This window comes from Nicotiana tomentosiformis, chromosome 4 (assembly GCF_000390325.3).
Source record: "Nicotiana tomentosiformis chromosome 4, ASM39032v3, whole genome shotgun sequence".
Lineage (NCBI taxonomy): Eukaryota > Viridiplantae > Streptophyta > Magnoliopsida > Solanales > Solanaceae > Nicotiana > Nicotiana tomentosiformis.
The window spans coordinates 9,063,460-9,084,953 of NC_090815.1; the positions used below are offsets into that span (position 1 = coordinate 9,063,460).

Below are 21,494 nucleotides of genomic sequence, written 5' to 3' on the forward strand. Positions count from 1 at the left end.
AAGTTCCTTGTAATCATTTATACTCCATAATATTGTGTTATCATCGAATAATCCGACTAGATTACATGATTTTGAGGTGTAAATCGGAGATTGAAACTTAAAAATTTAGAAATAGGATTTGTAGATTTGAGGGTCGAGTTGGGGTCAGATTTTGATAAAATTGATATGGTTAGACTCGTGGTTGAATGGGCTTTCAGATTTTATAACTTTTGTCGAGTTCCGAGACGTGGGCCCCACATGTGATATTTGAGCAAAAATTCGGATTTTTATGAAATGTTAGCATTTTCTTATGGAATTAATTCCAATAAATGTTATTGACTGAAACGAATTATTTGTGACTAGATTCGAGGCATTCGGAGGCCGATTTGCGAGGCAAGGGCATAGCAGAGTAAAGAATTTCATGCTCTAAGATAAGTAATAGTTTTAAATCTGGTCCTGAGGGTATTAAACCCCGAATTTTGGTATCATGTGATTATTTTGGAGGCGACGCACATGCTAGGTGACGGGTGTGTGGGAGTGCACCGAAGAGATTGTGAGTTGGTCCGTGCCGTGAAACTGTAAAGTTGAATAACCTGTTGTTAGCTATAAGCTCTCTTTGTGTTGAAGAAATTTGACTGTAAATCATGTTAAAAATCATGCTTAGGCTATGTGATAGTACTATTGGGTCCCACAGAGGTCGCGTACTTGTTGAATTATTTACTAATTGATGTCTTGTAGTCAGTCATGATTTTACTTGTGCATCATACCTCAGTCTTTCTTGATATTTTTTGATTTACTATGTTATCTTTGTTTGGGCTGATCTTTGTGATTTTCGAGAGCCCGAGAGACTAGAGAGGTTGAGGACTGAGTAAGGCCGAGGGCCTGTCGGTGAGGTAAGGATATATGGCACGTGAGTTGTCCCTGCGGATTTTGGTGCTTGGGCTATAGGAGCCCCTCCGGAGTCTGTACACACCCCCAGTAAGTGCGGGTACCCATTGAGTGTGAGTGCTGATGTCTGAGGGCTGAGAGCCGAGTGATTGAGCTGTTGTGATGAGTTGAGTGACTTTTGCCTGATAGGTTGTACTTGCTTTGCATTTGTTATTGCACTTGATTGCTATCTGTCATTGTTGTGAAATCTCTGAAAGATTTTATATCCGGATTACCTGAAATTGAACTGTATAAAATTGATTTGACTTAAACTGCCGGATTTGGAAGCATGTCTATTCTTTGCTGGAATTACTAAAAATGAACTGTAATTGTGTAGCTCGTCATTATCTTCAGTTCCTTAGTTATTATTGTTACTTGCTGAGTTGGTTGAACTCATACTACACCCTGCACTTCGTGTGCAGATCTAGGTATTCCTGGACATAGTGGGTGTTGATCATTTCACGCAGTTGTTTTTCAGGAGATTTTGAGGTAGCTGTCGTGTTCCGCAGATCTTGTCTCTCCTTCTCTATCTCCTTGTTCATTTGCATCTGGTCTCAGACTATTATACACCGTATTTTCCAGACTTGTATTCATATTAGATGCTCATGTACTCAATGACACCAGGTTTTGGGGAGTGTTCATGTCAGTATTTGTGAGATTTTGTATTGTGTTAAATTATTATATTTTCAAAATTAAGAGAAATTATGGTTTATCGAGATTATCGGCTTGCCTAGTATCGAGATAGACGCCATCACGACAAGTTGGTATTTTGGGTCGTGACAAGTTGGTATCAGAGCCTAGGTTACATAGGTCTCACGAGTCATGAGCAGTTTTAGTAAAATCTTGTGGATCGGTACAGAGACGTTTGTACTTATCTTCGAGAGGCTGCAAAACCCTTAGGAAAATTTTACTTTCTTGTATTTTGTCGTGCGAATTTGTTGATTCTAGAAACTAAATTTTTGGTATTCTATTCTCTCACAGATGGTGAGGACACGTACTACCAGATCGGACAATCAGCCACCAGTGCCACCAGTTAGGGCCATGAGAGGTCAAGGCCGTGGTAGAGGTTGGGGCCGAGGTAGAGGTCGAGGTGTAGCTCATACCACAGTTGGACCAGCACTTGTAGTACCACTAATTTCTCCAGCTCAGGAGCAGATTTCGGATATAGCTGAGCCGACAGGATTAGCTCAGGCACCAATTGTGCCCATTGAGATTCCAAGCCTTCAGGAGACTTTGGCCTAGATATTGGCAGCCTGCGCTGGTCTGGCTTAGGTGGTTTCTGCTCAAGCCGCACCTGCCACTTCTCAGGCCGGGGGAGGTACTCATACCCCTGTTGCACGTACTCCAGACCAGGTAGTAAAGGGACTTCAGATACCGGGGGCACTACCAGCTCAGCCGGTTGCAGCCGTTCAGGCCCCGGTAGTTCCTGTTATGGAAGATGATGAGCAGAGGAGACTTGAGAGATTTGAGAGACTTCGACCTCCACCTTTTAGCGATGCTGAGTCAGATGATGCCTAGGGTTTTCTGGATAAGTATCAGCGGATACTTCGGACAACGGGTATTCTAGAGTCCAGTGGGGTCTCATTCACTACTTTTCAGTTTTTTGGGGCTGCCTTCAAGTGGTGGGAGTCTTACGAGAGGTGTAGGCCGGTAGGTACAACACCCCTTACCTGGCAGCAGTTCTCCAGTCTATTCCTGGAGAAGTTCGTGCCTCAGTCCCGCAGAGAGGAGTTGCGCAGGCATTTCGAATAGCTTCGTCAGGGAGATATGTTCGTGACATAGTATGTGATGAGATTTTCAGAATTGGCCCGTCATGCTATCTGGTTGATTCCTACAGACATGGAAAGGATCAAGAGGTTCATAGATGGCCTCACTTTTCAGCTGCGATTACTCATGACTAGAGAGAGAGTGTCTGGTGCTACTTTCGATGAGGTTGTTGACATTGCTCGTCAGATTGAGATGGTTCGCAGCCAGGAGTGGGTTGAGAAGAAGGCTAAGAGGCCTCGTAGTTCCAGTGATTTCAGCGGTGTTCCTTCAGGGGGTCAGTTTTACCGCGGTAGGGGCCGTTCTTACAAACATGCTCAGGCGGGTCATCCAGCTCATCGTGGTGCATCAGCTAGCCACGGTTCTTATAGTGCTCACTCAGGCCAGTCTTCATTCAGTGCAATACTAGCACAGAGTTCTCGACCAACGGAACCAGCACCAGCAGTTACACCACCCGCCAAGCCAGCTCGGGGTGGGGGTCAGGCAGCTAGGGGTCGCCCAAGAGGGGGAGGCCGATCAGGAGGCGGGCATACTTGATTCTATGCTTTTCCTGCTAGGCCAGATGCTGTTGCCTCAGACGCAGTAATCACAGATATTATTTCAGTGTGCCACAGGGAGGCTTCTATATTATTTGACCCTGATTCCACTTATTTATATGTATCATCGTATTTTGCTGATTATCTAGATATGCCCTGTGAATCCTTAGTTTTACCTGTTTGTGTATCTACACCGGTGGGCGATATTATTACTGTGGACCATGTGAATCGGTCGTGTGTGGTAACTATTGGTGAACTGGAGACTAGAGTTGATCTCTTATTACTCGGTATGGTTGATTACGATGTAATCCTAGGTATGGATTAGTTGTCTATATGTCATTCTATTCTGGACTGTCACGCAAAAATCGTGACGTTGATGATGCCGGGGTTGCCAAAGGTTGAATGGAGAGGTTCTCTAGATTTTGTTTCTAGCAGGGTAATTTCTTATTTGAAGGCCCAACGTATGGTTGAAAAGGGATGTCTGTCATATTTGGCCTTTATGAGAGATGTTGATGCTGATACTCCTATTATTGATTCAGTACCGGTCGTGTGAGACTTTCCGGATGTATTTCCTGCAGGCCTGTCGGGTATGCCACCCGAGAGGGATATTGATTTTGGTATTGACTTGGTGCAGGGCACTCAGCCTATTTCTATTCCTCTGTATTGTATGGCACCAGCTGAGTTAAAAGAATTGAAAGAGCAACTTCAGGAACTCCTTGAAAAGGGATTTATTAGGCCTAGTATGTCACCTTGGGGTGCACCGGTTCTGTTTATGAAGAAGAAAGATGGTACTATGCGGATGTGCATCGATTATAGGCAGTTGAACAAAGTTACAATCAAAAATAAATATCCATTGCCACGTATTGATGATTTATTTGACCAGCTTCAATGAGCGAGAGTGTTCTCCAAAATTGATTTGAGATATGGGTATCACCAGTTGAAGATTCGGGAGTCGGATATTCTAAAGACGACATTCAGAACTCGATATTCCCACTATGAATTTCTTGTGATGTCTTTTAGACTAACCAATGCCCCAGACATTTAAGTATTTGATGAATAGTGTATTCCAGCCATATCTTGATTTATTTGTAGTGGTATTTATTGATGATATTCTGGTGTACTCACGTAGCCAGGAGGAGCATGCAAAACACTTGGGTATTGTATTACAGAGGTTGAGAGAGGAGAAACTTTATGCCAAATTCTCTAAGTGTGAGTTTTGGCTTAGTTCGGTGGCATTCTTGGGACATATAGTGTCCAGTGAAGGAATTAAGGTGGATGCGAAGAAAATAGAGGCAGTTTAGAATTGGCCCAGACCATCCTCAGTTACTGAGATTCGGAGTTTCGCTTCATGGAGGGTTTCTCGTCTATTGCATCGCCTATGACTAAATTGACCCAGAAAGGTGCTCCGTTCAGGTGGTCGGATGAATGTGAAGAGAGCCTTCAGAAGCTCAAGACAGCTTTGACTACAGCTCCAGTATTGGTATTGCCTACAGGTTCAGAGTCTTATACTGTGTATTATGACGCATCGCGTATTGGTCTCGGCGCAGTGCTGATGCAAGACGGTAGGGTGATTGCCTATGCGTCCAGACAGTTAAAGGTACATGAGAAGAATTATCCAGTCCACGATCTTGAGTTAGCAGCTATTGTTCTTGCCTTGAAAATTTGGCGGCATTACTTATACGGTGTCCAGTGTGAGGTATATACCGATCATCGGAGTCTACAACATTGTTTAAACAGAAGGATCTTAACTTGCGGCGGCGAAGGTGGTTGGAGTTGCTTAAGGATTATGATATCACCATTCTCTATCATCCCGGAAAGGCCAATGTGGTGGCCGATGCCTTGAGTCGAAAAGTAGAGAGTTTGGGCAGCTTAGCATACTTACCGGTAACAAAGAGGCCTTTAGCCTTGAATGTTCAGCCTTGGCTAATCAGTTTGTTAGATTGGATGTTTCCGAGCCGAATCGAGTTTTGGCCTGTGTGGTTTCTCGGTCTTCTTTATATGATCGCATCAGAGAGCGCCAGTATGATGATCTATATCTGCTTGTCCTTAAGGACACGGTTCAGCACAATGATGCCAAGGAAGTCACTATTGGAGATGGCAGTGTATTACGGATGCAGGGCAGGCTATGTATGCCTAATATAGATGGTTTGTGTGATCTGATTCTCCAGGAAGCTCACAGTTTGCGGTACTCTATTCATCCAGGCGTCGCGAAGATGTATCAGGATTTGAGGCAGCACTATTGGTAGAGGTGGATAAAGAAAGATATAGCTAGGTTTGTATCTCGATGTTTAAATTGTCAACAGGTAAAGTATGAACATCAGAGGCCAGGAGGATTGCTTCAGAGACTTGAAATTTCGGAGTGGAAGTGGGAGCGTATTACCATGGACTTCGTAGTTGGGCTCCCATGGACCTTGAGAAAGTTTGATGTTGTTTGGGTGATTGTAGATCGGCTAACCAAGTCCGCACATTTTATTCCAGTTGGTACTAATTATTCTTCGGAGCGGTTGGCTGAGATTTATATTTGCGAAATTGTTCGCCTACACGGTGTGTCGGTGTCCATTATTTCAGATCGGGGTACGCAGTTTACCTCACAGTTTTTGAGGGTAGTGCAGCGAGAATTGGGCACATAGGTTCAGTTGAGTACATCATTTCACCCTCATATGGACGGGCAGTCCGAACGCACTATTCAGATATTGGAGGATATGTTATGCGCTTGTGTCATTGATTTTGGGGGTTCTTGAGATCAATTTTTGCCACTCGCGGAGTTTGCTTACAATAATAGCTACCAGTCAAGCATTCAGATGGGTCTGTATGAAGCTTTGTATGGGAGACAGTGCCGATCTCCGGTGGATTGGTTTGAGCCGGGTGAGGTTAGGCTATTGGGTACTGACTTGGTTCAGGATGCTTTAGAGAAGGTCAAAGTGATTCAGGAATGGCTTTGCACGGCACAGTCTAGACAGAAGAGTTATGCCGACAGGAAGGTTCGTGATATTGTTCACATGGTTGGGGAGAAGGTTTTTCTCAAGATTTCACCCATGAAGGGTGTGTTGAGGTTCGGGTAAAAGGGCAAGTTGAGCCCTCGGTATATTGGGCCTTTTGAGATACTTAAGAAAATTGGGGAGGTGGCTTATGAACTTGCTTTGCCACCTAGTCTATCATGTGTTCATCCAGTGTTCCATGTATCCATGTTCCGAAAGTATGTCGGGGATCCGTCTCATATTTTGAATTTTAGTACGGTACAACTGGGCAGTAATTTGACTTATGATGTGGAGCCGGTGGCTATTTTAGACCGGCAGGTTCGAAAGTTGAGGTCAAAGATCATAGCATCAGTGAAGGTGCAGTGGAGAGGCCAGCCAGCCGGAGAAGCTGCTTGGGAGATTGAGCAGGAGATGCGGAGCAAAATATCCACACTTATTTGAGACTCCAGGTATTGTTCAAAACCCGTTCGAGGACAAACGTTTGTTTAAGAGGGGGAGAATGTAACGACCCGACCGGTCGTTTTGAGTATTATGACCCCCGTTCCCCCATTTACCGCTCAATTTATGCTCTATAGTTGTTTTATGACTTACCGGGTTAGTTGGTTCGGGTCCGGCAGGGAGTCTGAGTGAAATGAGATACTTAGTCTCATAAATAAAAATTTAAGTTAGAAAAGTGGACCGGATATGGACCTATGTGTAAACTACCTCAGATTTGAATTTTTATGATTCCAATAGCTCCGTATGGTGATTTTGGACTTAGGAGCGTGTACAAAATATTATTTGGAGGTCCGTAGAGGAATTAGGCTTGAAATGCCGAAAGTTTAATTTTTGGGAAGTTTGACCGGTGGGTTGACTTTTTGATATCGATGTCGAAATCCGATTCTGAAAATTTTAATAGGTCTGTTATGTCATTTATGACTTGTGTGCAAATTTTGAGGTCAATTGGACGTGATTTGATAGGATTCAGCATTGTTTGTAGAAATGGAAAGGTTCAAAGTTCAATAGGTTTGAATTGGGGCGTAATTCATGGTTTTGGCGTTGTTTGAGGTGATTTGAGGATTCGACTAAGTTCGTATGATGTTTTAAAACTTTTTAGTATATTTGGTTGAGGTCCCGAGGGCCTCGGGTGAGATTCGGATGGTTAACGGATCAAAAATTAAACTACAACAGATGCTGCAATTTCCTTATGTTGGAAATTTCTTCTGCCAGAATCGAGCCCAGAAAATCGAGCCCAGAATCGAGCCCAAATAAATAGAGCCAAGAGTCGAGGGCCACGATCGAGCCTAAGGTCGAGGGCCACAATCGAAGTCAGGGTCGAGGATCAGGATCGAAGCCTCGATCGAGCCCAGGGTCGAGGGCCACGATCGAAGGCAGGGTCGAGGATCAGGATCGAAGCCACGATCGAGCCCAGGGTCGAGGGCCATGATCGAAGGCAGGGTCGAAGACCAGGGTCGAAGACCAGGGTCAAAGACACGATCGAAGGCAGGGTCAAGGATCAGGATCTAAGCCACGATCGAGGGCCACGATCGAAGGCAGGGTCGAGGATCAAGATCGAAGCCACGATCGAGCCCAGGGTGGACGGCCATGATCGAAGGCCAGGGTCAAAGACATGATCGAAGGCCAGGGTCGAGGGCCAGGATCGAGGGTCAGAATCAAGGCCCGGGATCGAGGACCTCGATCGAAGGCTAAGATCGAGGCAGAACCGAGGCTGACTGGGCAGAATTATAAAAATATGGACTTCGTCCCATTCTCTATTTTTGACAAATTGGAGCTTGAGGAGAGGCGATTTTTGATAGATTTTCAAGGAAAACTTGAGGTAAGTCCCTTGTAATCATTTCTACTCCATAATATTGTGTTATCATCGAATAATCCGACTAGATTACATGATTTTGAGGTGTAAATCGGAGATTGGAACTTAGAAATTTGGAAATAGGATTTGTAGATTTGAGGGTCGAATTGGGGTCGGATTTTGATAAAATTGATATGGTTAGACTCGTGGTTGAATGGGCTTTTGGATTTTGTAACTTTTGTCGAGTTCCGAGCCGTGGGCCCTATATGTGATATTTGAGCAAAAATTCGGATTTTTATGATAAATTAGCATTTTTTATGGAATTAATTCCAATAAATGTTATTGACTGAAACGAATTATTTGCCACCAGATTCGAGGCATTCAGAGGCCGATTTGCGAGGCAAGGGCATAGCAGAGTAAAGAATTTCACGCTCTGAGGTAAGTAATAGTTTTAAATCTGGTCCTAAGGGTATTAAACCCCAGATTTTGGTATTATGTGATTATATTTGAGGTGACGCACATGCTAGGTGACGGGTGTGTGGGTGAGCACCGAAGGTATTGTGACTTGGTCCGTCCCGTGAAACGGTAAAGTTGAATACCTTGTTGTTAGCTATAAGCTCTCTTTGTGTTGAAGAAATTTGATTGTAAATCATATTAAAATTTATGCTTAGGCTATGTGATAGTACTGTTGGGACCCACAGAGGTCGCGTACTTGTTGAATTATTTGCTAATTGTTGTCTTGTACTCAGTCATGATTTTACTTGTGCATCATACCTCAGTCTTTCTTGATATTTATTGATTTACTATGTTATCTTTGTTTGGGCTGATCTTTGTGATTTCCGAGAGCCCGAGAGACTAGAGAGGTTGAGGACTGAGTAAGGCCGAGGGCCTGTCGGTAAGGTAAGGATATATGGCACGCGAATTGTCCGTGCAGGATATTATAGCACGTGAGTTGTCCGTGCAGCACGTGAGTTGTCCGTGCGGATTATGGTGTTTGGGCTGTAGGAGCCCCTCCGGAGTCTGTACACACCCGCAGTGAGCGCGGGTACCCATTGAGTGTGAGTGCTGAGGGCTGAGAGCCGAGTGGTTGAGCTGTTGTGATGAGTTGAGTGACTGTCGCCTGAGAGGCTATACTTGCTTTGCATTTGTTATTACACTTGATTACTATCTGTCATTGTTGTGAAATCTCTGAAAGATTTTATATCCGGATTACCTGAAATTGAACTGTATAAAATTAATTTGACTTAAACTGACGGATTTGGAAGCATGTCTATTCTTTGCTGGAATTACTGAAAATGAACTGTAACTGTGTAGCTCGTCATTATCTTCAGTTCCTTAGTTATTATTGTTACTTGCTGAGTTGGTTGTACTCATACTACACCCTGCACTTCGTGTGTAGATCCAGGTGTTTCCGAACATAGCGGGTGTTGATTATTTTACGCAGTTATTTTTCAGGAGATTTTGAGGTAGCTGCCGTGTTCCGCAGACCTTGTCTCTCCTTCTCTATCTCCTTGTTCATTGCATCTGGTCTCAGACTATTATAAACCGTATTTTTCAGACTTGTATTCATATTATATGCTCATGTACTCAGTGACACCAGGTTTTGGGGAGTGTTCATGTCAGTATTTGTGAGATTTTCTATTGTGTTAAATTATTGTATTTTCAAACTTAAGAAAAATTGTGGTTTATCGAGATTATCGACTTGCCTAGTATCGATATAGGCGCCATCACGACAAGTTAGAATTTTGGGTCGTGACAGTCATACCTAGTAAAAACTCAAAATTTTCAAACTCGTAAGTTGCTAAACAACTAGTTTCGCTTTTAATTTTTGGATCCTCACTAACTTCTACTAATTTCAATAAAGCATTTATTTTTTGTGGATTTTGAAAACGTATTGCTTTAATACTTTCAATACAACTTTCCCAACGCGTTTGTGATAATGATTTAAGATTTAGGCTGGATACATTATCTTTTAAAATTTTACATCGCTGAGTAGAAGAAGAAAATAGTGAATATATGTGTTGTACTACTCCAAAAAATGATATAGCTTTGGTACAAAAATTAGCTATATCACAAAGTAATAAATTTAGATTATGACAACCACATGGTGTATAAAATGATCTAGGATTTATGTCGAGTAGTCTTTTTTGCATTCCTTGGTGTTTTTCCTTCATATTGGATCCATTATCATATCCTTGTCCTCTTAAATTATCAATATCAAATCCAATATTTTTTATCTCATCTACATTAACTTCAAAAAGACCTTTTCCACTTGTATCATCAACTTTTAAAAACTCTAAAAAATATTCAGTAATTCTTACTGGAGTTACAGTGATTTCGACAATCTGTAATATAAAAGACATTTGTTCTTGATGACTTACATCTGGAGTGCAATCAAGTATGATTGAGAAGTATTTTGTTTCTATAATTTTGTCAATAATTTTATTCTTAATTTCACTAGCTAATAAATTTATCAATTTATTTTGTATATTATGTCCAAGGTAATGATTATGGATTTCATCATGCTTAATTCGGCGAACATGTTTTCCCATGATTGGATCAAATTCTGTAATCATTTCAATTAGACTTAAAAAATTTCCGTTACTTTCTTGATTGATCTTTTTATTTTTTTCCCTAAATGCCAAATTATTTTTTCCAAGAGTTTTTATCCCAACAATAATTCTTGATAATATATTTTTTCGGTGCTCTCTATCTCTATTGATTTATTCTTGAACATCTTTATCAATTATTTTACTTTTGTGCAATCTCATTTCTAAATCAATCCATGCAGCCATATTAATAATATGCTCTTTTGATGTTTCATGAGCTTTGAGCTTAGCACTTATATTTCTCCAATCATTACTACCATCACTAGCTAATTTACTGCTACAAAAGCTAGAAGCTGTATTAAACAACTTACAACAAAAATAAAATACCTTATCCAAATCTTTAGAGTAAACTAACCATCTTCTTTCATGTCTTTCTCCATTAGCCAATTTTTGAATATAATTTGTGGTAGAAAAATGTCTAAAGAATTTATCCTTTGGAAAATCTATGTTAGTAATTTTAATTGGCCCATTTTCTACTAATAGATCTCTCAACTTTGTATCTATACTAATCCATTGACTAGGATCATATATGTTCCTAGGAGTATAATTATCCAACTTATTTAGAACTTCTTATTTTTCTTGAGGATATATGTTAGGTTTATCGACAACTTCTCCTCCTTCCTCTTCTTCTTGAATTTTATTATTGTCTATCTTAATTATATTAGTGATTTGTTCAACTATCATAAAATCTTCCACATTTTCTGATTTAGAATTTTTACTATTCGCTACAAATTTATCAAGTGCTCCTTTTTGGGATTGTATTAGAGTTTCAATCCTTTTCCTTTTTTGACGTTTTGAACATCCGAATTCATATTTTCTAGTTGACATATTAAAACTCTAATGACAATATATACTTACAAAGAAAATATATTCAAAAAATTTAAAAAGTAGATGCAAATAATAAAATATAAAACAATCAAACATGATTCAACAAAACAACAAATAGATAATTTGATAAGCTTTTGCTACTTCAAAATTCTGATGTAACGTCAAAATATTTGAGAACAAATCAAACAGATGCTACTTGTGTTCTGTTCTTTTATTTTGTAATAGTAACTCAATGAGATTGGAATGTAAAAAGGCTTTGCAGAGAAAGATAAAAAAAGATAAAAAGAATGTGGGCCCATTTATAATAATAATGGTACATAAATTGAGACAAGATAGTGGAATGTTCACGTGTAAGGGAGGAATCCCCAAAATATATTCATTTTCCAATTGTTCTCCAAAGTCTCATTTCCTTGAAACTTTGCATTTTTTTTTCAAATACTTAATATTGTTTAAAAAAATGGACAAATACATTAACTATTAGAAAACTTTGGGGCACCTACAAATAAGGGCCCCCGAGCAACGACTTTACTTGCTTGGCCATTAGACCGGCCCTGCTTATCGCGTGCAGATAGAGAGTGTTAACAAAAATCATAAAACTTCTAGAAACATTAAAAAAATATATATATTTGAGCCATAGCCAGTCTATCCAACATAAAATGAGAAAATGATACCATACCAACTGGACTCATAAGCACGAGCGTAGGTAGTGTATTAATGACGGGTTCAATTGAACCCATAACTTTTGACACAAAGTAAAAATTTATATGTAAAAATTTATTAAAATTATAAAATTAACAGATACGAACCCATAACTTTAAAAACACAATCGGTTCAATGCTAAAAATCTTAAAAGATGAACCCATATAGTTTAAACTTTGGATCCGCCCCTGCTCACAAGTGGAGTTCACGAAGAGACAAGAAGTCATATTCTCAAGCTCGTAGTGTCATCACATTACAGCTATTCTTGTGAAAAACATATGACAATAGAGACACGAGTACACAGAGTACTTATTAAGTCTTATACACATCTAAATACACATCTGAATAATTTGTTACTTATTTAAACGAAAATTGCTAGATAAATTACTAATAAAAATATATCCATAAAATTTTAGAAAACATATTACAATATAAATTATTTCTTTTTATATAACACATAGTCTTAGGGTACACGCTTCGCGCGTGTACCCCATCTCGATGAGTAAATATATTAAAATAATTATATAAATATTATATTAAAATTATATTTAAGTTATAAAAAAAATTTACATGATTTAAATATGAAAAAGAATTCATATAATATATGTAATATTAAAAATTTATATACAATTCAAATAGTGAAGGATTTAATGCATATTTAATTAATTAAAAACTTCGGAATATAAGGGGAAATTTAAATAATGGTAATAAGTATACAATTACCGATTGACGCGCAATTTATAGTTCCATTTATTGTTTAGTAACGTTCAAAATTAAATGGTGACGATTTTGGACTTCCGATTTTGGTGCCTCCGATTACGTTATTGAAGTTATCCGATTCTTCTTTATTTGAAATTAATTAATAGAATATACTTGATATACATAAATTAAATGATAAGGATGTAATAATAAATATCTTTTCTCCTCTAAAATTGGATGTATCATGTGCAATTGTTAAGTGTCCTTTTATTAATTAATTATTTCTAGAATTTGATATTGAATTAAAGAGTATAATATGTACTTATTTTTTTGTACACAAATATTATAGAATGAGTGCTTGTTTTTAAGGTTAAAAGATCGTTCAATTTTACATAAGGATTTGATTTAACGATTTTGTGTGAATTTAAAAAGAATATCCTTTAACTATATCTTTTGAAAAATATTATTATTTGTGTGACCTAATATTAAATCTAAAATTGTGGATATTTTGTTACTCCATATGCTTTTATCACAAATTCTCAAAGACTTATAAATCGATACAAATAACTTAATATATGTAAAATTACATCGAGTCATTTGGTGGAATCAATGGAAAAAGAAAAAGTTTTCCTAATGGTGAATTTTGTATTTAGGTGAACACAAAGCCACCAGATTTGGTAGGATTTTTAGAAGTACTTTGGTGTTCGTAGGCTTTAAACTTGTTTTCATTCACAAAGACTTTTGTTTGAGAATAAAGGTGGCAAATTCATTAATGATCTCAAACTCCTAGATATAAGTAGTTTATTTATCAAAGGAGATTTAGTGCATTTAATATCATTATACAAAGAGATACATATTTAAATAAGAAAAGATTTAATAATCAAAATTTTAACTAATTTTAAATTCCTTAAATTTAGGAAATAACTAAATTACTATTTTAGTGATGCAATGCTCCTTTGCTAAGGCCTTCGTGCTTTTAATATAGTAATAGATAATAGATACCCTAAGATTTTTCTGCAGCTATTTCTCAAACAGTATTTCCTCCTAATATTTTTTTTAACAAAATATATTTATACAAACAAATAAATGGTTTTCCTGGCACTTCAACTCTGTTGCGAGGATGAAAAAAGAAAAAAGAAAAGACAGCAAATGAGCATTGCATCACAGAAATCAACAATAACAATCCAGTATAATCCCACTAGTAGGGTCTGAGGAGATACATATTTAAATAAAAAAACCTTACCCCTACCTTGGGGTAGAGAGGTTGTTTTCAATAGAAACTCGGTATCCTTCCGGATAAGAACTCTCCACCTTGCTCTTGGGGTGACTCGAACTCACAATCTCTTGGTTGGAAGTGGAGGGTGCTTACCATTAGAGCAACCCACCTTGCATCACAGAAATCAAAAACCAAAATTAAGAAGGCAACTCAAAGTAAGAAATTATAGTCTTCTTATTTGATAGTGCTTTCAACTTCAGGACTGTAAATGAGTTTCCAATCCCTAAACTGCAGCAAATAGTGCAGAAGAACAAATAACACTTAACATCTATGTTAATAACTAATTAGGCAGATTGAATGCAATGATAGATACGGGGTAACTAAGGAGCCAAAGGTGTGACTTAGCAGTCAATGACATCAGACAGAAACCATGAAAGATCAGGCTTCAAATCCCAAAAAAACAACACATTAGGCGATTTTTTCTCATCCATCTAAGTCGTCAATCCATATAACAAAGTTACTCCATAAAATCCTTTCTATTGCATACTTCTTTTGAAATAAAAAAGTTACTACAGTTAAAAGAAAGCTGGACATCAAAATTTGGGCAGAGAAAACCCAGCAAATAGCCTGTAATTCCCCATCTGACTTATACCAATAATTAAATAAAATGGTTTAGTACATGAGTTTTTAGAATAAAAAAGAAAAAGTTCCTCCAGTGCAACTCCAAGCTACTTTGAGAAGTTTTTGACTGTGAAGTCAGTATCTTGTCTAAAATAACAACATATGTTCTTATGAATGATCATAAAATAAGAAATATAGAAACCTATCAACGCGCTAAAGGTTCTCGTGAATAACAAAAGGAATTATCTGCACACAAGAGTTACAGTTACCTGTTACATAGTTGTCTAATAACACCAATGCATGAGCAGGAACCATGGATACAACATGGCCAAAATATATACATATCAAACAATTATGCCAAGCCATGAGATACAGAATTTCAAACTCACTTTCAGCACATAAAGGTTAGCGTTTCTAAATGGATCATGCCAAAAGCTTGAGATTCCAACACTTCATAGAAGTGAGATTGGTGGATATCAAATAAAAGGGTTAACCTCGTGTTTCGGCATAGCATCATGATTTTCCTAGAGTATTTACGTAAAACAGCTAACCACTTCACTCTTCACTAACAGAGCTGGCTTCATTAGAACTATAATCACTATTATCATCCTTGATATCAAGCTGCACATGCCGAACCTGTATTAGCTACTCAAAACAGCTAACCAGATCAATCTTCACTATCAGAGCTGGCCTCATCAGAACTGTAATCGCTACTATCATCCTCAATATCAAGCTGCACATGCCGAACCTGTATTGGTTCGGGCATTCTTGGCAGTCCTGGGGGAGGTACTGGTCGTGCTGGTGCTTCCTCGACCTTTGGAGGAAGTGGAAGAGAATCAAACGGAGGCAGTGCTATTGGATCGCCAGGCTTCCACCCAGGTGGAGGAAGTGGGAGGTCAGTGGGCAACTCGATAGGCATACCAGGTTTCCATCCAAATGGCACTACAATATTTGGAGTAATGAGGCCCTGAATATTGGCAAGCGGGTTAGTTTCTGCAGGAGGTTCAAGGAGTGGCTCAATAATTGTCTCTTTGTCATCATCTGTTTTTGGTAAACCCACATCAAGATCAGAAAAATTATATAATTGAGATGCCCGCATTTGCTCGTCCTGTGGAGCCGGAGGGAGTGCTCCCCGAAGAGGAGCCTGTCCAGTACCAAATTCAGGTGGTGCAAAAGTAGTGTAGCTTATCCTATGAGCATATGACAATATGTCCGATAATTTCAACTGAGTCGCCACAGTTACTGAAGATTCTTCGGTATCATTTTCCAACTTGGCCCGTTTGGGACGACGATAATCAGAGTAATCATCAACAAGCATGTCAAGAACACGCTCAGCTTCTTTAAGTTTGTTGGCAAAAGCAAGAATTGAAGAATCTTTTGACCTAATTTCGCGGATGACTTTTTGCTTCTCATCTTGAAGATCAAGAATTTCTTGCAGTTCTGCAACTGCTTCAAACAGCTGTGTCTGAAGAGAAGTAAACACAGAGAGGATTTCTTTTGACGATGAAGGGAAGGAATCTTGTGGAACCGGCGTCCCAGAAGGCAGAAATGAAGGGAAAGAGCCTCGAAAAGCACCAAGCCAATGGGACCGGTTAGGTGAGACTTCAAAGAGTCTTGAAGCAAGAGATGCCATTTGAATGAGAAGAGACTGAGCTCTGGAGAGAGGTGGGAGAAGAGGAAGGAGTGCCGAAGAGGTGGTAGTAGTAGTTAACATATTTGACTGTTGAAGGGGTTGATGAGGTTGCGACACTTGTGAGGAGAACTTAGGAGGAGGGCTTGGGTTCTGAACAGAAGGTGAACTGGGAGTTGGCAGGCCAAGCCGGGCCGGCGATTGCAAAAGTTGGTGCGGAGCATTCTGTAGCATCTTCGGAACGCCGGGTGAAATACTAGAAAAGGCAAAAAAGATATGTTAATGAACAACTTTAGCAATGAAACACATCGTGATGAGGTTGCGACACTTGTGAGGAGAACTTAGGAGGAGGGCTTGGGTTCTGAACAGAAGGTGAACTGGGAGTTGGCAGGCCAAGCCGGGCCGGCGATTGCAAAAGTTGGTGCAGAGCATTCTGTAGCATCTTCGGAACGCCGGGTGAAATACTAGAAAAGGCAAAAAAGATATGTTAATGAACAACTTTAGCAATGAAACACATCGTAATAAACTACAGCAAGAACAACATCCTTTGCCATCCCACCAAGAGAGAGGAGGAGGAGAGGGGGGGGGGGGGGGTGAGCTCACACATATGAAAGAGCAGAAGAGACTTCCAAAATTCAAACTTTTAAGTTAATCCACTAAATAACAAAAAAAAAAAGTTTAATCCATTTAACATGTAAAATAGTTCATATATTGAATATATGAATGATTCAATTAGCCTGAAACAATACTTTTAGGACCATGCAATCATTTCCTTATTTTCACTAAAAACAAGCATTCTTGGGGAAACTAACAAGATAAGCTTTGCATCAGTAATCAAAGCAAATTGTGCATACTTCATCCATGTGTTATAAGAAAAGAATAGCTACTAGTTACAAGATAAAAAAGAACGAGCAGGGAAAAAGAAAAGAAAAATATATTAGTATCATTACTAGTATTGAAGTCAACTTTTCTCGAATTGTTTTTTTTTTTCTGTTTGGGGGGGGGGGGGGGGGGGGGTTGCCAGAAATGAGGTTAAATTACAGTGGCCTGGTAGAACAATAGTTCATTTGATTTCAACTGATTATGGAACATTTAGGTTGTCTATTGCTTCGTTATAAATGTCTCCCGTCCATCTGGCTTCTTACATAAGTAGGGAGAATAAGGATTTGTCTAAAAGCTTAAGTAGGGGAAAAATCCCTCAATTCAGTTTTATTACTATCCTCATACCCTTATGAATAGAAAGATGTTTAGATGAAAACCAAATAACCAGATACCCAGGGAGTAAACACTAAACTACAGGGCCATGTCAAGTGGATAGAACTTACCAAAGTACACTCCTTATACTTTATAAATAATAAAAATAGAAACTTACCAAAGTACACACTTCTACCAGTCATTTCTATAAATTATTAAACTCTAACAGAACATCCTAAACTAAAACACTACAAAAAAAAAAATATGCAATCTATTTTCAACCTTCTGCCTTGACACCATAAAAGTGCCAAAAAATAATGACAGTTTGTCCTGCTATTATCTTCCAGCTAACTGAGACTTGTTTTCAGAAAAATAACCACAATAGTTACTCACAGTTTTGCCGCTCAAAGATCAAAATGGGCCTGCTTTACCATTAATCCACTTGTGGATGACTATTCTCTACGTGAAGAGATCAAACTTCATAAGTTGGAAGAAACATGCATGTTTCCTAAGGTGGGTAAGTTGATTACTGTGGAATTGTAAATTCTGGAGGTATATAATACTCCATCAGACCAATTTAAGTGACAATCCTCCATTTTGAGATATTCCAAAGTGTTTGACACCATTCCATTTCCATATAATTTTCACAAATTACAATAATTCAAATTCAACAAGCTACTAGCTAATACTTGATCATTTCAACCAATACTTTAATATTTCCTTTCTATATCACTACATAATATATATGTCAAATTGACATATTAAACTCCGTCAACAGTCAAACACTATCAATAATGCGACCGATGGCCTATGATAGCATCCTAAGGAGCCCCACAAGTGCATGGGGAAACTAGTAAGGAGTCACCCCAACGTTCTACGGCTAGGTCGCATGGTAAAAAGCTTCAGGTGTTAGCTGGGCTACAATGGACGTTAATAAGTGCATTTTTCTTGAAAATGCTTATAAAGCATTTTAATGTGCTTGTGGCATCGTTGGAAGATGATTCAGAGTCAGCTTCGACCCAAGGAGCAGCTCATAGTCAACTTGTGGCCATAAAGGGATGGAGAAAGAGCAAGGGAAATGAAGCTCCAAGATTTCAACAATCATGTAGTCGCATGAAGATAGCGGGAACTACAATAACTTGCAAGTTCATTCTAAGTCCTTGTGATCCCACAGGAATTACAGCAGCTTGTGCTAGGTTCATGCAATCATATGGGACTTAATGCAGCTATTACTTTTAGGTACATTTGGTCTTTTTCCCAATTTTAGCCCTAGTATAAATATAACTATTAGACTCGTTTTTCAGAACTTTTGATAAGATCTGATACTTTTGATAGGCTATACCCCAATTTGACACTTCTAAGCGTATGGATTGATCTCAAGTTCTCTGTCTTGAACTTCAACTTGAACCTTTAGGGTAAGATTTCTTGTATGAGTTCATCTCTTTTCCCTCCTGTTATTTTCTTTCTCTAGATTGACTATATCTGTCTTCTTTCCAATCATATCTTGTTTGAAATATAAATGATACAGAATAAGTGGACTAAGTCGACTTAGCTTAATTGAGTTGGTACTAAAATGGCAGGAAAGTTTGTGAAGAAGTTAGTTGGCATTTTTCTCTCTTTTTAGTTTAATTTCCAAATTCATTTTTTTTTCCAGTTTCCGCTTACTACACATGATCTGAGGCTCAACTAGAAGTATAAAGCTATGAGCAATTACATTGTATGGCATTATTATGAAAGTGAATACAATTTGCCCCTTTCTCTCTGGGTATGGGTAAGTTGATTACTGTGGAATTGTAAATTCTGGAGGTATATAATACTCCATCAGACCAATTTAAGTGACAATCCTCCATTTTGAGATATTCCAAAGTGTTTGACACCATTCCATTTCCATATAATTTTCACAAATTACAATAATTCAAATTCAACAAGCTACTAGCTAATACTTGATCATTTCAACCAATACTTTAATATTTCCTTTCTATATCACTACATAATATATATGTCAAATTGACATATTAAACTCCGTCAACAGTCAAACACTATCAATAATGCGACCGATGGCCTATGATAGCATCCTAAGGAGCCCCACAAGTGCATGGGGAAACTAGTAAGGAGTCACCCCAACGTTCTACGGCTAGGTCGCATGGTAAAAAGCTTCAGGTGTTAGCTGGGCTACAATGGACGTTAATAAGTGCATTTTTCTTGAAAATGCTTATAAAGCATTTTAATGTGCTTGTGGCATCGTTGGAAGATGATTCAGAGTCAGCTTCGACCCAAGGAGCAGCTCATAGTCAACTTGTGGCCATAAAGGGATGGAGAAAGAGCAAGGGAAATGAAGCTCCAAGATTTCAACAATCATGTAGTCGCATGAAGATAGCGGGAACTACAATAACTTGCAAGTTCATTCTAAGTCCTTGTGATCCCACAGGAATTACAGCAGCTTGTGCTAGGTTCATGCAATCATATGGGACTTAATGCAGCTATTACTTTTAGGTACATTTGGTCTTTTTCCCAATTTTAGCCCTAGTATAAATATAACTATTAGACTCGTTTTTCAGAACTTTTGATAAGATCTGATACTTTTGATAGGCTATACCCCAATTTGACACTTCTAAGCGTATGGATTGATCTCAAGTTCTCTGTCTTGAACTTCAACTTGAACCTTTAGGGTAAGATTTCTTGTATGAGTTCATCTCTTTTCCCTCCTGTTATTTTCTTTCTCTAGATTGACTATATCTGTCTTCTTTCCAATCATATCTTGTTTGAAATATAAATGATACAGAATAAGTGGACTAAGTCGACTTAGCTTAATTGAGTTGGTACTAAAATGGCAGGAAAGTTTGTGAAGAAGTTAGTTGGCATTTTTCTCTCTTTTTAGTTTAATTTCCAAATTCATTTTTTTTTCCAGTTTCCGCTTACTACACATGATCTGAGGCTCAACTAGAAGTATAAAGCTATGAGCAATTACATTGTATGGCATTATTATGAAAGTGAATACAATTTGCCCCTTTCTCTCTAATTCTTCTTCTTGATACTCCTCCGGTCCACAATAAGTGATTTTTTAGATGTTTTCATACAGATTAAAAAATCCACCTCCAACATTATTCACTCCAAGCGCAATGTAGGAAAAAAATATTTAATTCATTCTTGAAATCTGAAAAAATAACTTATTTTGGACCACAAAAAAATCACTTATTGTGAACTGGAGGGAGTACCAATTTGACGTATTAATTAATTGGTAGTTCTTTAATATTTGTTTGAATTTACTTATTATATTCTCTCTCATTCTTCCGTAGTATTCTATTGCATATTTGGTTTGCTTCTGCTAATCAGAACCCTATCAATGTACCACCTGAGAAACACAATAAAACAGCTGAAAACTCCTCAATTCAAAAGGAAAAAGAAAAAGAAAGAACCATTTTTTTACCATATCAGTTATCATTTGATCAAACAAATACTAGTAACTACTGAAACTACGACAATAATAATTAAAAAATGACCAAACAACGTCACGAGAACTAACTAAGGATGCAAATAGAGAAAAAAATGACGAGCTTTTGATAAATACTCGAAACAATTTCTGCAAAATTCTCAGTATTTTACTATTCAATATATAGGGTTGTGAAAAGAATAAACGTAACGTAAGAGAGAGAGAAGAAGAAGAAACCTGGGTGTGAGATTTAACGGAAACGGGCGACCCGGGGGTTTGGGGTGGGGTGGGGGGTGGGGGGAGGATTCCGAATTGGGAAATTGTGAGGGTTTACAATTAGGAGAGAAGCAAATTGGGGGAAATGTTATCCGCGGGTTATTTTAATCGGTTTTGCGGTTCAGTAACTTCAGTTAAACGGCCGGTTCAATTTCCTTCTTTTTTTTTTTGAAGTTTTTGCAATAGTGAAGTGGGATGTTGCTTTATTACTATGGGTTCAACTCAATTTAGTACGTTTTTTTTCCTCCCAAATTAAGAGTATCTATTGTGTTTTCACACTTCCCTTCCAACGTTACTCGAACTTAGGACCTAACGGTCG

The 21,494-nt window shown here is 38.4% G+C and overlaps 1 protein-coding gene across 2 annotated transcripts; it reads right to left on the reverse strand.

Moving 5' to 3' along the window:
• Nucleotides 1-14,850: 14,850 nt before the first annotated feature.
• Nucleotides 14,851-21,248, reverse strand: LOC104093892 (mediator of RNA polymerase II transcription subunit 4-like). 2 transcript variants are annotated; one of them, XM_070199544.1, is made up of 2 exons: nt 21,137-21,248; nt 14,851-16,739 (listed from the first exon to the last, which is right to left on the reverse strand). In XM_070199544.1, exon 2 carries the CDS (start codon nt 16,507-16,509, stop codon nt 15,313-15,315), a length of 1,197 nt encoding a protein of 398 aa, XP_070055645.1. In that variant the 5' UTR covers nt 16,510-16,739; nt 21,137-21,248; the 3' UTR covers nt 14,851-15,312. The 2 variants fall into 2 exon arrangements, with proteins under 2 accessions (XP_070055645.1, XP_070055646.1); XM_070199545.1 differs by having other exon boundaries at nt 14,851-16,531; nt 21,137-21,185.
• Between the last annotated feature and the right edge of the window lie 246 nt (nt 21,249-21,494).

Bases quoted from the DNA above. Each gene is read 5' to 3' on its own strand.
- LOC104093892 (XM_070199544.1), bottom strand. From the start codon at position 16,509: ATGCTACAGAATGCTCCGCACCAACTTTTGCAATCGCCGGCCCGGCTT.